Consider the following 13,610-nt stretch of genomic DNA (forward strand, 5'->3'; position numbering starts at 1 on the left):
AAAAAGAACTTAAAACAACATCATTTAAATAAATGAATGAATACTCAAATACTAGCTGAAATCTTTTCTGCTTCCAAGTAGAAAGTCCGAGGACTTTCCCCAGACCTTTCACATAAGAGCAACTCTGCTTATGAAAATATGTCACCGAAACAGTTTCCCATTTTAGGTTTTAGCAAATAAAAGGCGCCCCTGTGTCCTGCTCGGCTGGGATGAAGACGGCCTTTTTGGTAGCTGACAAAGTCACTGTAGGTTCCGGTCGTTCTTACCGCAGAGTATAGAGAACCCTTCCATCACTCCAAATCCGCAGCAGGCGATTAGGCGTGGTTATCCAGTGGGCATCAGACTTTCTTGAGTTCCTGAAGAAAGTGTCAGGAATCCAAATTTTCCCCACCATGTTGCTGTTGAGCATAAGCACTTTCATGGTGCTATTGAACTTTAACCGGCTGTCAAACCAGGTTTGGGCAAAAATTATGTCTATTGTGTACTCCTATAAAATTAAACAATAATAATATATTAATGTTGTTATCATTTCAGGTGTTTTCTTGAGAAATTTGCATTTTATAATACAAATTTCCTATAAATTAATAGTACTTAGATTCTGTCTCTTTGAAGAAATAATTCTGGCATTTTAAACTTCTTTAAAATGATTTCAAGGTGACTCACATAAAGTGAAATCTGGTAATTCCAGATATCTTCTGTGGTATTAATGTTTTGTAATTTTTTTCAGTTCCATAAACTTCAGTTTTAGCCATTAATAATTATTATTAACAGTGTTAAATTTGGTTATATTTACATCATGCATTCCAAAAACATCTCCAAAACCAAGGAGCAAATACCACCAACCTATCAAAAGTCACTCATATTATCCTTAGACTGAAAATTTGTTTCCCATTATTTGAATTCAATAGTTATTGACTACTAAGCAGTTATAACATTTGAAACATCACATCAAAGGTTCCATATCCTATCCTGTTATCAGAACTTTTTAACGTCTTGTGAAATATATAGCACAATAATTAATTCTCAAAAGCTCCAATGATAAAAGACCTTTCCCCCATGTCAGAGTTAGTAATTTCGAATAGTCATTTACAAGGCTGAATACTAAATTCCTGTTAGAGTTCTACTGAGATCTAGGTTGCAATGTTCTGCTGACAGGAATTAATTACCAAGACAGAGCAGTGTGGCTATAAATTACAATATCAGATCAGATATCACACACTTTTGTAACCTGAAAAAATACCTGCCATCTTATGAGTGTTAAATTTTTTCATAAAAATTAAGGAAAGAGCAATAATAAATGATAGAGGAAAGGAACTATAAACATATGTCTTGGTGGGGCCATTGGCTTGTATGTGTGCAAAATGTTGATGTTAAATGAGGAAGTAAAAGCAATTTAAAAATAGGAAGTGTCAGGTTGGCTAGTGAAAAGGAAGATTCAGTACTCATTCTTTTTTTTTTCTTTTTTCTTTTTTTCGAGACATGGTTTCTCTGTGAAGCCCTGGCTGTCCTGGAACTCACTCTGTAGACCAGGCTGGCCTCGAACTCAGAAATCCACCTGCCTCTGCCTCCCAAGTGCTGGGATTAAAGGCACTGCCCGGCTTCAGTACTCATTCTTGATGTGATATTTCCAACTGGACAATTTGATTGAAAGGAAATATTTACCACAAGAAATGGAATCATGACTGTGAGCTTGGCTAATGAATATTTAATATCTATTTTTAAGCCAGGGAGACTAATGAGTAAACAGTGGGGACCCAGCTTATCAATAGGGAAGTTGGATAAAATCCTAGATTGCAGGAAGACTATTTATCATTTGATTACTGGAATCTAGAGATAAATTAAGAGGGGAAACTTCATTTTATCAGAAACATATGATAGAGATTCTTAATCGTCTTACTGAATATTATCAGTGGTGGGCTACATAATCTCAGCATTTTTTAGCAAGGCAAATTTACTTCTAAATACACTATCACTGGACTGACTGCTCCTTAAGTTGTGTAAAAAGTGATTATTATCATTAAAATAAAAGGTTATTGTATTTAACACCTTTCTCACTTCCTGGTCAGGGCCAATGTTCCTAAGACATATTTTATATCGCTGAGATTTATCTAAATTTCCTCTTCATTTACTCACATGATTAACTCTTTGAAGCCTAACAGTAACTTTGCCAATATGGGAAGTTGGGTTGTAACAGAAAACATAAACAGAGCAAAAGCTCTATAAACCCTGGAGAGAGAATATGGCCAATGCTATTTAGCAGAGTCAAGTCATACATTCATGTATTCACTTGTACTTACTGGAACAAAATTAAATAAGACCACTTGAAGGGTCCCCAGCAAAACTGAAGCTGAAGCAATTTTATTAAAAGCAAGCAAGTTTGTTATAGCTTTATCAGAAATGGAATAAAAAAGCAGTTGCTGGGATCAATCCAGTTGTAATTGCCAGGATATGTGAAGTTTGTAAGCTACACTGGATGCACAAGATTAATAACTATGGCCAATCGTCCTGTGGAGCTTCCATGCCTCCTTGACTACTAAGGAAACATAAAAGAGAAACACAACGCAGCCTGAACATTTCACGACCTAAGGAAGTGTATAGGAATCTCAGGAACTGGAAGGCACTTTGTGCCCCAGGAGCCATGCCTTGTACCCTGAAGAACTGATGATGAATACCTCTCAAGGCAGCGAGTCCAGGCCAACTCCATATCCCCTTACACATTTTGATGGGCAACTACAGCAGATAATTCATATGAAACCAAGTAAAAAATGTGGCAAGTATAAAGAGCATCATGATTCTTAGGCATACTTAAGTTCCAGATTCCTAAGATATCATCAAAAGTGGCATTTGAGAATGATTTTTCCCAGTAATAGAAATGTTGAGACAACACAAATGCCAATCAGCAATTTCAAAAAAAACGTATTAACCCAGGGTTTTCTACCTTCACGGCCATAGGCTCAGCATGGAAGCTTGTTTCATTATATGTAATTCTAAATGTGTTCATTGCTGTTGGAGGGGTTACGGTTTCAAAGAGGTCAAATTTCCCTAAATAGAAAATATTAAAGAAAAGAGAAATGTTTCTACTCAAAATTAATCTGTGGTCAAAAGAAAGAGATGCAGAGCATATTTCTTGATAACTTGTCCTGCACAAAGCCCTGCAGGTTCTGTACTCCCAAGCCCCTTTAAACTGCTAATCCTTAATAAATGTCTTACTGAGATAAGAAGGTTATTGAAGTCTGTGCCATTTTTAAAAAAATCCACTTTTGTTTACTCATTCATATTAAAGTAATTTCCAGAAAATGATCAAACTATGTTCTTGTACTTTATGTTCCTATTTAAAGGTTATAATCATCTGCATAAAAATAAGAAAAAAATCTGAAATGGAGTTTCTATTGACTCAGAACAAGTACAATAGCTTCTTGCAGAAACATTTTAGATAAGGAACAGTACATTTAATACTTGAGATCTGCCATGCCTTGTAAACTTAACTGTCTCTTTGGAATTTAACCAACAAAATGAATAAATGAGAAAAATGTGCTACTCTGACTTCTAAGGTAGCAAGACAAAACCAAGAGTTAATATTAATATAGAAACCAAAGTTGTATATTATAGCTACTTTTTGGATAACTCAGTTTGCAGGTAGAGCAAGGGGACATGTTTGGTTTTTTTGTTTGTTTTCAGAATAGAAAAATATTCATATAAAATGCATGATCTCCCTAGCTATTAATATAGTTATAACTTTACTGTGCTGTTTGATTTATTCTGATCTTGTCTATCTACCTTCATATTAATATTTCCTTAAACTAGCTAGTCATTTCTAAGCTAAAATAAAGATACAGACAGGGAGAGAGATGAATAGTGAGCCCATATTATAGGAGTATTAGTGGTAACACTTCACAGAACCAATTGTATTCCACTCAATTATCATACAAACAGAAGACATGAAACTATCACAATAGGTAAAAAAAATGATTTTTTTCTAAAAGTTTTCAACGAGAATATGGAGATCACAAATCTATAAAATGAGAGTGATTCAAGAAATTCTCATGAGTCCTGAATTCAGTTGTGAACCCTTCACCTCTGGTGTTGTTTCTGTGGATGTAGTTTGCAAATATCACAATATCACAAATATTAAGTTTTAACCTGTTCATCAAACAACTTTTGATGCTTTACTTATTTTGTTCTATTTGTTTCACATGAATATGGGCTTAATAAACATTTGAAAATGAATAAAGGTTGGAATAAGTATAGCTAAGTGTTAAAAACTGGTAGAAGTTATTTTTAGCTGGAGGTAATTTACAAAGACTTAGTGATATGGATACATAAGGAGTCTGGAAGGTATAAGGCACCTTAAGTAGTAAATTAGTAATATGACTCTAAGTTTCAGCATATATTAAAATGGTCAAGGAGTGCATGCCTCACATAATAAAGGAATGGACTTTGTGTGAGTGTGTCAAAGACGCTTTTTTTTTTTTTTTACAAAATATACACGATATTTTACATGTATAAGCTTTTGTCCATTTAATATCAAAATGGACAAAAAATGCTCCATTTTTTTTCTGAGGTATAAATATGGCTCTAAATCCACATGGTATGACAACTGGAACTAAGTAACTAAATTTATTTGTTGATTTTTCCATATGATGCTTAATCATATTTTTACTATCAGGTGTGAGTTTCATAATAGTCTGTGTGTAGTTTTAAAGAGTAAAATATACAACTTAGTACCGCCACCGCCAAACTCTTGCCATAGTATAGGAAATAAGAACTTCCCAAGCCTTAGAGAGACTGAAGCACAACTGCGAGGCTACGACTAACACCTGTGTCTAACCATGCAGCACCCGGATCTGCACACAACGGTCTCCATGCATTTGTGCTGAGCAGTTTCTGCAGAGCAAGAGCAGATACTTCAGATGGACTGGTGAAAGAGTAGACAATCCTTTCATTTAGAATAGGCTCGTGTGACCTGGGGAGTCACATGACTTCCCTAATGACGAGTTTAAAATCTTCAGGGCAGACAGGCAGCTAGAGAGCAGGGGATGCTGATGCTCCATATTCAGCTTAGCATTCTGGAGGCTGATTTGCCTTTGAAGGAACTGAATTTGTTCTCTTAAGCTTTTATGTGACTTAGGGAAGCTTGCCCCGATTATAGAAGCTACTTTGCTTGATTGGAAAAAAAAAAAAAAAACTGTTCTAGTATGATAGTGACATTAAAAAAATTTTTTTAAAAAAGATCTGGAATTGTATTTTGGACAAATAATGGGTAATCTTACCCAAGGCGAAATAACAGAAATTATTCTTCAGGGTGCCATCACTCTGGGAATAGCTAGCTTTCTTCGGCTTTGGAAAGAAAGCTATCTAACAAAATAGATCCACCTCTCTATTTCTAGACAAGTGAAATGAGTCTTTTCGGTGGGAGGAAGAATTTTATGTTATGTTTTCTAAGAGTGTTTACACTTGTTTCCATGTTGTCTCACCTCACTTTTAATTCTGCTTTGTTTCATATTTCTCAATAGAATGGAAAAATGCACTAAAGCTTTACACTTATAGGTTCATGATTGCATTTTCACTGCATGGTGAGTTTTACCTAAGTGATCATCAATTCTAGAAAGAAAGGACTAACCCTGCAGACATATAGTATTCAAAGAAATTCCCAGAAAATGAGATCTGGAAAGCCATCAGGAATCAGATTTGAGCGTGTTAAGCATAATTTGTAAGATTCAAGTGTATTCATATAAACATTTAAATATTTCATTGCACAGACGGACTAAATATAATTTTCCTCAATGCATTCTCATTTCTTTCTAGAGTCTATAATTTTTGCAAAATAATTACTCTACATTTTCAAGCTCAGCCTTCTCATGCTCTCCTGGTTTTCCTTGCTCTAATTGTGATGCAAGGAAGTAACTTCATAAAAGTCTACAACATTTAAGAAAAATTGATCACAACTGCACCCACTGTAAGTTCTCTATGACAGCAGCTAGCTTTATCCTCTTTTTCTCCCTTCCTTTCTGTTTCTTTTCCTCTCTCCTTTCTTCTTATCTCATTTCCTCCCTTCTTCTCTCTCTTCCCTTTATTTCTTTCTATCTTTCATTTCTTCTTTCCTCTCTCCTTCCCACTGTTTCTCTCCACCTAGCAGAGTTACTGTTGATTGCATTATTAAGCTAAATCACCAGGCTCACATTTATCGTATCTTATACTATGTTGCCTTTATCTTATCTTATTATATTATCTTGCTTTTATCTTATCTTATCATATTATGTATATTATCAATATAGGAAAACACTATTTCTATCAACTTTTCTTTTATAGCAAACTGAACTGGGCTTACCATTAACAGTTTCAATTGATAGGGATTTGTACATTGATCTTGTTTTCTATTTACTTTTCTACTTGCTGAAAAATAACTACTTGCTAAGATAGTGAAATAAATAAGTAATAGAATAATGAAATAACCCAAAATATCTACTTGCTAAAAAATGTGGCATCTTTCCTAATTTCTCTTTAGCATATCTCACAGAGAGAGCTTCTATGTTTCAAACTGAGAAGTGATTGCACAAATTTTCATTAGCTAAGTAACAGTAAATACAACAAACCCTAATAAAATAAAAACATTTGGACCAGTGTGATGGGTCATCAGGTATAAGTCCTTCCTGTGTATAATCTGAGTTTGAGCCTCAGAAGCCAAGTTATAGGTAGAAAAAGGAGCTATTTGTGCAGAATTGACCTCTGACCTCCATTTGCATGCCTTGATGCATGTACCCACATACACAAACATCATGAATTCAAAACTTCAGAAATATATAAAGTGAAGTTTACAAAACAAAAAAAAATGTTCTGTCTAAGGTAAGATAAAATTTATTTTGAATTTAGGGTACCCGAACATTAATATATTTTGATGTAATAAGTAAGTCCATGGCAGATGAGCATACCAGATCATAGAGGCCAAGAGAGAAACATACCATATATATAACTGATTTTTCTCTGCTAGTGCTATATTAAAAATGTTTCCTATTGTTCTAAAATATGATTTGTGGTTAAATTCACTTTTTTAGTAATTAGTGACAAAATGTAATATCTGGTGCATAAGTAAGGAAATTAAACTATGGTGGCAAGATTTTAATGATCATAAAAACCAAGGGAATAAACTTAAAAGTCAAAACTGCAGGTGGGTTTCTTCAAACATAACAACTCTTCCCCAATTCCCAAATACCCAAATTATTTTCTCTGCTCCACAGCACATGCAGACTACTTAATCTGTTAAGGAAAAAAAAAAAGCTTTATTCCTGTGCCATTTTTCCTGTTCATAATTTCTCAAGTTAATGCACTTGGCATAAAAACATTTTCTGTTAATATAGTAAAAGAAAAGAGAATATTTTCTTTGATGTGTAAAAGCTACATCTCATAGGGTTTTTTCCCCTTCTTAAGTGTAGAAGTAATTGAGAAGAAGAGAAGAGAGAAAATAGCATTACAGAAGAAGCAACATAGAGATTGTATCTGCTATTTTGATTCATAAGACAATACAAACACATTATTTATCTCCAGCACGCGCGCACACACACACACACACACCAACCACACTCTTCTTTGACAGTTTCCTATTCTGTTAAATTCATGAAAATTTAATTGAGCTAAGTCTCTTCCTCATGCTTGAAGAGAGCCACCCTTTATTCCCATTTCCTTTTGAACATAGCTTCTGACTTCGAAGTTCTACACGTACATTTATTCTAGAAATCTCCCGAGTTTCCTTTCCTTTTTAAACTAACTTGGGAAAAAAACTTGTTTGTGAAATATTTCTGTATTGACTAACATCATTCCACTTTGTTTACCAAATTGACCCAATTCTGTTTGTACCCTTAGCCATGTAGCCTACTCTGGCATTGTTATTTGGAATTAATCCCACTGATTCTCCAGATTGTTTTTGAATTACACAATACATATATGGATCTTTGGTTCTTAGCCCTGTATCCACTAGCAAAGCCAGTTAGAAATTCTAGCAACAAGGATCTATGGGGTTTCAGAAACTTTGTTCTGTGACTATGAGAGAGGCCACTCTGGTAACTGGGATAAGAGGGATTATGTTTGAAAGATGTAGTCTGGGTTCTATCCTGTGACAGGTTTTTAATATTTAATTCTCTCCTGTCTTTCATTTCTAGTGATTCTCATTACAGAACTCATATCCAGTGCATGCTTGCAGTTTTCAATGAGACAGTGGTGTTACATCTGCTAATCTCCAGCTCTAGTCTCTGTACATAAACACTTCTGGTTGCTTCTCTTTTGTCTTCACTGGAGGAATTTTTTTTCTGGTTATTTTATTTATTTACATTTCAAGTGTTGCCCCGCTTTCCTGAATTCTTTAACCCTTGGTTGTTTTACCCCTTAGTCAGATGGTAATTACGAGCTGTACGTGATTAACAAGATAAAACAATATCCCACTTCTCAAAGATAGTAAATTTAGATGAAAGGAAGTACTTTACTTCCATTATACCAACCCTTTTGATATTATCTTGCTTCAGATATGGATGTAGCTGCTTTTCTGCCTCTATCTATGCATTTTAATAAGAAAGTAAGCAAAACTATAATGCTTCTTCACATTACTTAGTTCTGTTAAGTCTTCTTTAGTGTGTTCCTGAATATTTTAAATATAAATTCTCAAAACAAGAATTAAAGAAAGGATCAATTAATTGGCTGTAACATTTCTGTAGTTAATCTAAAAAGATATCTCAAACTTGTGATCCAATCCTGAAGCAAAGGACAGAAATCTGTAAATAATAGTGAAATGGCCAGGCGGTGGTGGCGCACGCCTTTAATTCCAGCACTTGGGAGGCAGAGGCAGGCGGATTTCTGAGTTTGAGGCCAGCCTGGTCTACAGAGTGAGTTCCAGGACAGCCAAGGTTACACAGAGAAACCCTGTCTCAAAAACAAAAAAAGAAAAAGAAAGAAAAAAACAATAGTGAAATGAAGTTTTAGGTTTTAAAATGTGCTACTTAACATAGGCAACTTTCAAAAGAAAGGTAACATTTTTTAACAAAGTAAAACCCATATAACAGTTATAACAGTGCATGAATATTTTCTCTCACTGCAATTGTATGAGCAATTAATAAGATAAATTTGAAGCTGTGCTCGTGTCTGGTAAGTTGTGCTCATGTTCCCTTGCTTAACTATACTCACAGCAAAGTTTCTGTTCATGAAATGTGAGTTCTATTTGTCCTGGATTCCTTAGTTAAAATTGTTTTCTACACAGGCTCTTGCTACCCGCTTCTATAACTGTGGGCTTTTGATTGGTATTGTTTTCTGTTTTGTTTGTTTGTTTTTCTACAATAAATTCTATATTCTGTGCCATAGAGCTTATTTTACTTTCCCACATATTTTAGTGTCATTAGATTCTATAGCAATTTGATTTAATTATCTTTTAAGAAGAAAGAGGGTTAGAAAATTCTTGAAGATCTGAGTATTAGCCCATAAACAAGTCCATCTTTTAGACTTGTCTAATGGGGGTAACACATTATCATCTCAAATTTTATTTAACAACAGCTTGTTTATACTCACTTCATTTAAGATTACTAGTACATCAGTTACGGTATGGTCAAAATTCTGTCGTTCCACCCTTCAGTGTACACAGCTGTGGATGTTAATATTAGGCATGAGAACAACATATTCAGAAAGAGAATTTTTCATTTTACTTTATTATTTGTATGAATGTGTGTATGTATGTATGTATGTATGTATGTTTTGCTTGTATATATGTACAAGCGTGTACTCCATGTGTGCAGATGGTGTCAGATACCCTGGGTTGTGAGTTACGATGATTATAAGTTTCCATATAGGTGTGGGATCAAACATGGATCTTCTGGAGAGGTGATCACTATGCTTAACTGCTGAGCCAGGAGAAATAGAGAAATGAGGTATGGTGTAATATGATTCAGATGTCTAGAAACAGGCATAACTTAACATATCATGATAGTTTTCCTGGTATAAAGTAATAAATGAGCTAGGCATGTAAGTCACTTGTACAGCACTTGGCTAGCATGTTTGGAGCTCTGAGATCAAACCCTAGTAAGCCTTGTACGTAAAAAGCAATCAAGGGCTATCATAAGACACAATTTCCCTTCTGTAATATTGAATAACTTGTTGAAGGAAAAAATAACAAAAAAATTAGAGATTCTTGCATTGATATATGTACTCCTCTAATTCATATTCAAATCTACTTGCTCAGTATGTGACTGAATTTGCAAACAGGAAGTGTTTAAGGAAAATACTACTCGCAAATACACCTTAATCTCAACCCTTGTTCAATAGGATTTGTAATTATAAAAGAACATTAAGATACTGAAAAGGGGACTACAGAGATTGCTCAGTGGTAAGGAGCTGTTCTAAGGACCAGAGTTCAGTTCCAAACACCAATTAATTGAGATACTGACAAACATATATAACTACAGTTCAAGGGGTATCTGAAGTCTTTGGCCTCCAGGGTACCTGCACTTATGAGCACACAAAGATACAGAGACAGATAGACCGACAGACATTCTCTCTCACACACACACACCCATCCCCCCCCATACACACATATGCACCCAGACACATACCAATTTTTAAATTTAAACTTATTTTTTAAGCATAACAGGCCTGAATACTGTATTCATATGAAAGCATATACATAATTTTATATAGAGAGACAAATATTTAAAAACAAGCAGAAAGTGACACCAGGAATAAGCAAGCACACAGAAGCATTGTTAGGATCCAAGGGGAACAGGGGCATGAAAGATGCCAGTGTTAGAGGAGCTACATAATCCAATATGTTACAGGCGCCATTACATATATACAGGAGTAGAGAGCTAGAATGGGGTCTTGTAGCTTCCTAGAAGCTATTCTATTCATTATTCTTTAATAAATAAAAGCTATTAAAATAAAAGCCATTAAAATAAAAGCTTTCTAATGAATAAAAGCTATTAAAACACTTATTCTTAATCACAAAATTGCAAACATAAACTATGTCTGTTTTGTTAGTTGGTTTTTCTACCAAGCCTTCTTAATTTTAGTCTATTTTCCCATTGGACTTTCTCGTTTTTCTTTTCCTAGATCTCATCAGAGATTGACTCTTGATAAATTGGGTGATGATTATTTATGCATTAGAAATTCAACCCATTGGAATTAGGAGTTACTAGTTCTTCCATGAGGAGTCTCTTAGCTCCCCTTACCTATATTTGACACCGAGTTCTCTTGTTTTTTTTCTCTAGCTGTGATAAAGATGACATACACACACACACACACACACACACACACACACACACACACACACACAAAAGAACCTTGAGGAAGAATATGTTTATCCTTACTCATAGTCCATCATCGTGGAAAGCTTTGGCAGGAATTGAGGCAGGCCAAACCTTTAAAAAAAGAACTGAAGCATTGTCCATGGAGGACTTTGGTTGCTCTCCATAGCCGGCTCATTCTGTTTTCTCATACAACCTAGAACCGCCTGCCCAGATGTAGCACTACCCACATCAATCATTAATTAAGAAAATTCCCCCAAACATTTGCATTCAGACCAACCTGATAGAGTCATTTTCTCTCGACTGGGGTTATCTCAATCCAGATGAACTTATTCTGTGCCAAATTGTCAAACTAACCAAGATAATAGTAATTTCGGTGAAGAATTATTTCACAATCAAACATCTTAACTCATACATTTCCTCATTCTTCTGTGAGCCATGCATTCATGAACCCTGTATTGTAACAGATCTTACCATGTTTATGGGATCCACAGGTCCAATGCTGTTTACATAAACATCAGTTTCAATTACTGTGGGTCTCACTGCAAAGTAGCACAGAATAGAATCGTTAATGATATCAAGGACTGCAAGAAACCTTAAATTTATTTTGCATCATATTATTTATTTATTTCAATAATATATCTCATTATGAAATGTAGCAACAAAAGCCTGTTACATAATTTGAAAATAATTTCAATTTAAAATTGGTTACATGAATATAAATCACTGAGTTAATATTTCATGAGTACAATCTAAAATATTATGGATATCTAAAAATTGTTCACCGAAAAAAAAGTTCACTAAAAATTACAACTTTATACTCAATAAAATGTTTATCAGACTTTTTCCAAGTTAGTTCTAGGCCTTTAGGATTAGACTATATTTTTTATATATAAATAATATATGTTTCTATTTGATCTAAATAATATATGTACATATTTAAATTTAATGACTCTTTTGTTAGTGAGTATATAGCAATCTTGCTCTTATAGAGTAAGGGAAAAGGCATTGATTTGTAACTTTTGCTGTTTTCAATTTGGTGATTAAAACTAGGGTGGCTAATTTAAAGATACAATGTGAAGTCACTAAATACAGAGTTGAGATGGTATAGAATAAGTGTCTACTAATTATAGCCACTTTTGGCATAGAGTGCCAAAGTAGCATACATATTGAAGGAGGTAATGTAAGATGCTGCTTCTAGACCTGACTCACATGAGGATCTTAAAAAACATTCATTCATTCCTTATTCTCTGTTTTGGTAAGAGTGTTCTTTGATGTTGTTGATACTCATTTTTACTGATCACTATGGAGATGTTTCTATGGTTCTCTATTTTGCTTTGTATGTTGCCATTATGGGTTTCTCAGGTATTCTTCTGATTTTGCATATTCTATCAAAATACACATCAACGATCTGCATTTTAAATTGTCATAAAGTGATACCACTTATAATTAAAACTTATCTACTAAAGTCCATATCTGATGGTGACTGAAGTCATTTGTACCTATTAAACCTCTGTCTAATGAGAGTTACCATAATATTTGATAATTGTTTTTCTGCCTTGAAGAATATTTTTATATAGTTTCTTTAGCTCTACTCCATATTAAAACATGCAAAGGACCATTTTGATTTTGTTCAATGTATTCTAGTTGAGAAAAGACAAAACATATTCACAAAGTAGACATGAGAGGGTAAGAGTTGCAAGAGACAGATGCAGATACTTACAGCCAATCATAGAACTGATATCCGGACCCCTATGGAAGACCTAGGAAAAGGACTGAGGAGCTGAAGGGGATAGCAACCCCATAAAAAGACCAACTGTCAACTAACCTGGACCCCTGGGAGCTCCCAGAGACTAAACCACCAACCAAAGAGCATACTCAGGCTGGTCCGTGGCTCCCGGGACATGTGTAGCAGAAGACTGCCTTGTCTGCCTCAGTGGGAGAGGATGCACCTAATTCTGTAGAGACTTGATGCCCTAAGGAAGAAGGATGAAGGAGGGAGACCATCTCTGTGGCAAACAGGAGAGGGGATGGGATGAAGAATTCTGAGATTGGAAGGACTGGAAAGGGGAGCAACATTTAGTATGTAAATAAATGAAATAATTAAAAAAAAAAACAGTTCCAAGAAGATGATCTATCATGTCTTCCAGAGAACTTGATATAGGAAATGAATGAGGAGAAAAGTCACCTTGTAGTCAGAAGTTTGTCTTCAACCACAGCATGGCTGGAGCCATATTGCTCTGCTCACTGTTCTACCATTGTAAGCCTTGTATGCTTTCCCTCTTCTATTTATTTATTTATTTATTTATTTATTATCAGATTTTTTTTTTTTTTTTT

At 34.7% G+C, this 13,610-nt stretch overlaps 1 protein-coding gene across 1 annotated transcript in view; it reads right to left on the reverse strand.

The window, feature by feature from the left end:
• Gabrg1 (gamma-aminobutyric acid type A receptor gamma1 subunit) overlaps window positions 1-13,610 on the reverse strand; it is a 70,916-nt gene that overhangs the window by 24,587 nt on the left and 32,719 nt on the right. Inside the window, exons 3-4 of the mRNA XM_031342570.1 lie at window positions 11,748-11,815; window positions 267-487 (exon numbers count right to left, since the gene is read on the reverse strand). Coding sequence (XP_031198430.1) covers window positions 267-487; window positions 11,748-11,815 — 289 coding nt within the window. The remainder of the gene's footprint in view (window positions 1-266; window positions 488-11,747; window positions 11,816-13,610) is intronic.

Source organism: Mastomys coucha, unplaced genomic scaffold, assembly GCF_008632895.1.
Source record: "Mastomys coucha isolate ucsf_1 unplaced genomic scaffold, UCSF_Mcou_1 pScaffold22, whole genome shotgun sequence".
Taxonomy (NCBI): Eukaryota; Metazoa; Chordata; class Mammalia; order Rodentia; family Muridae; genus Mastomys; species Mastomys coucha.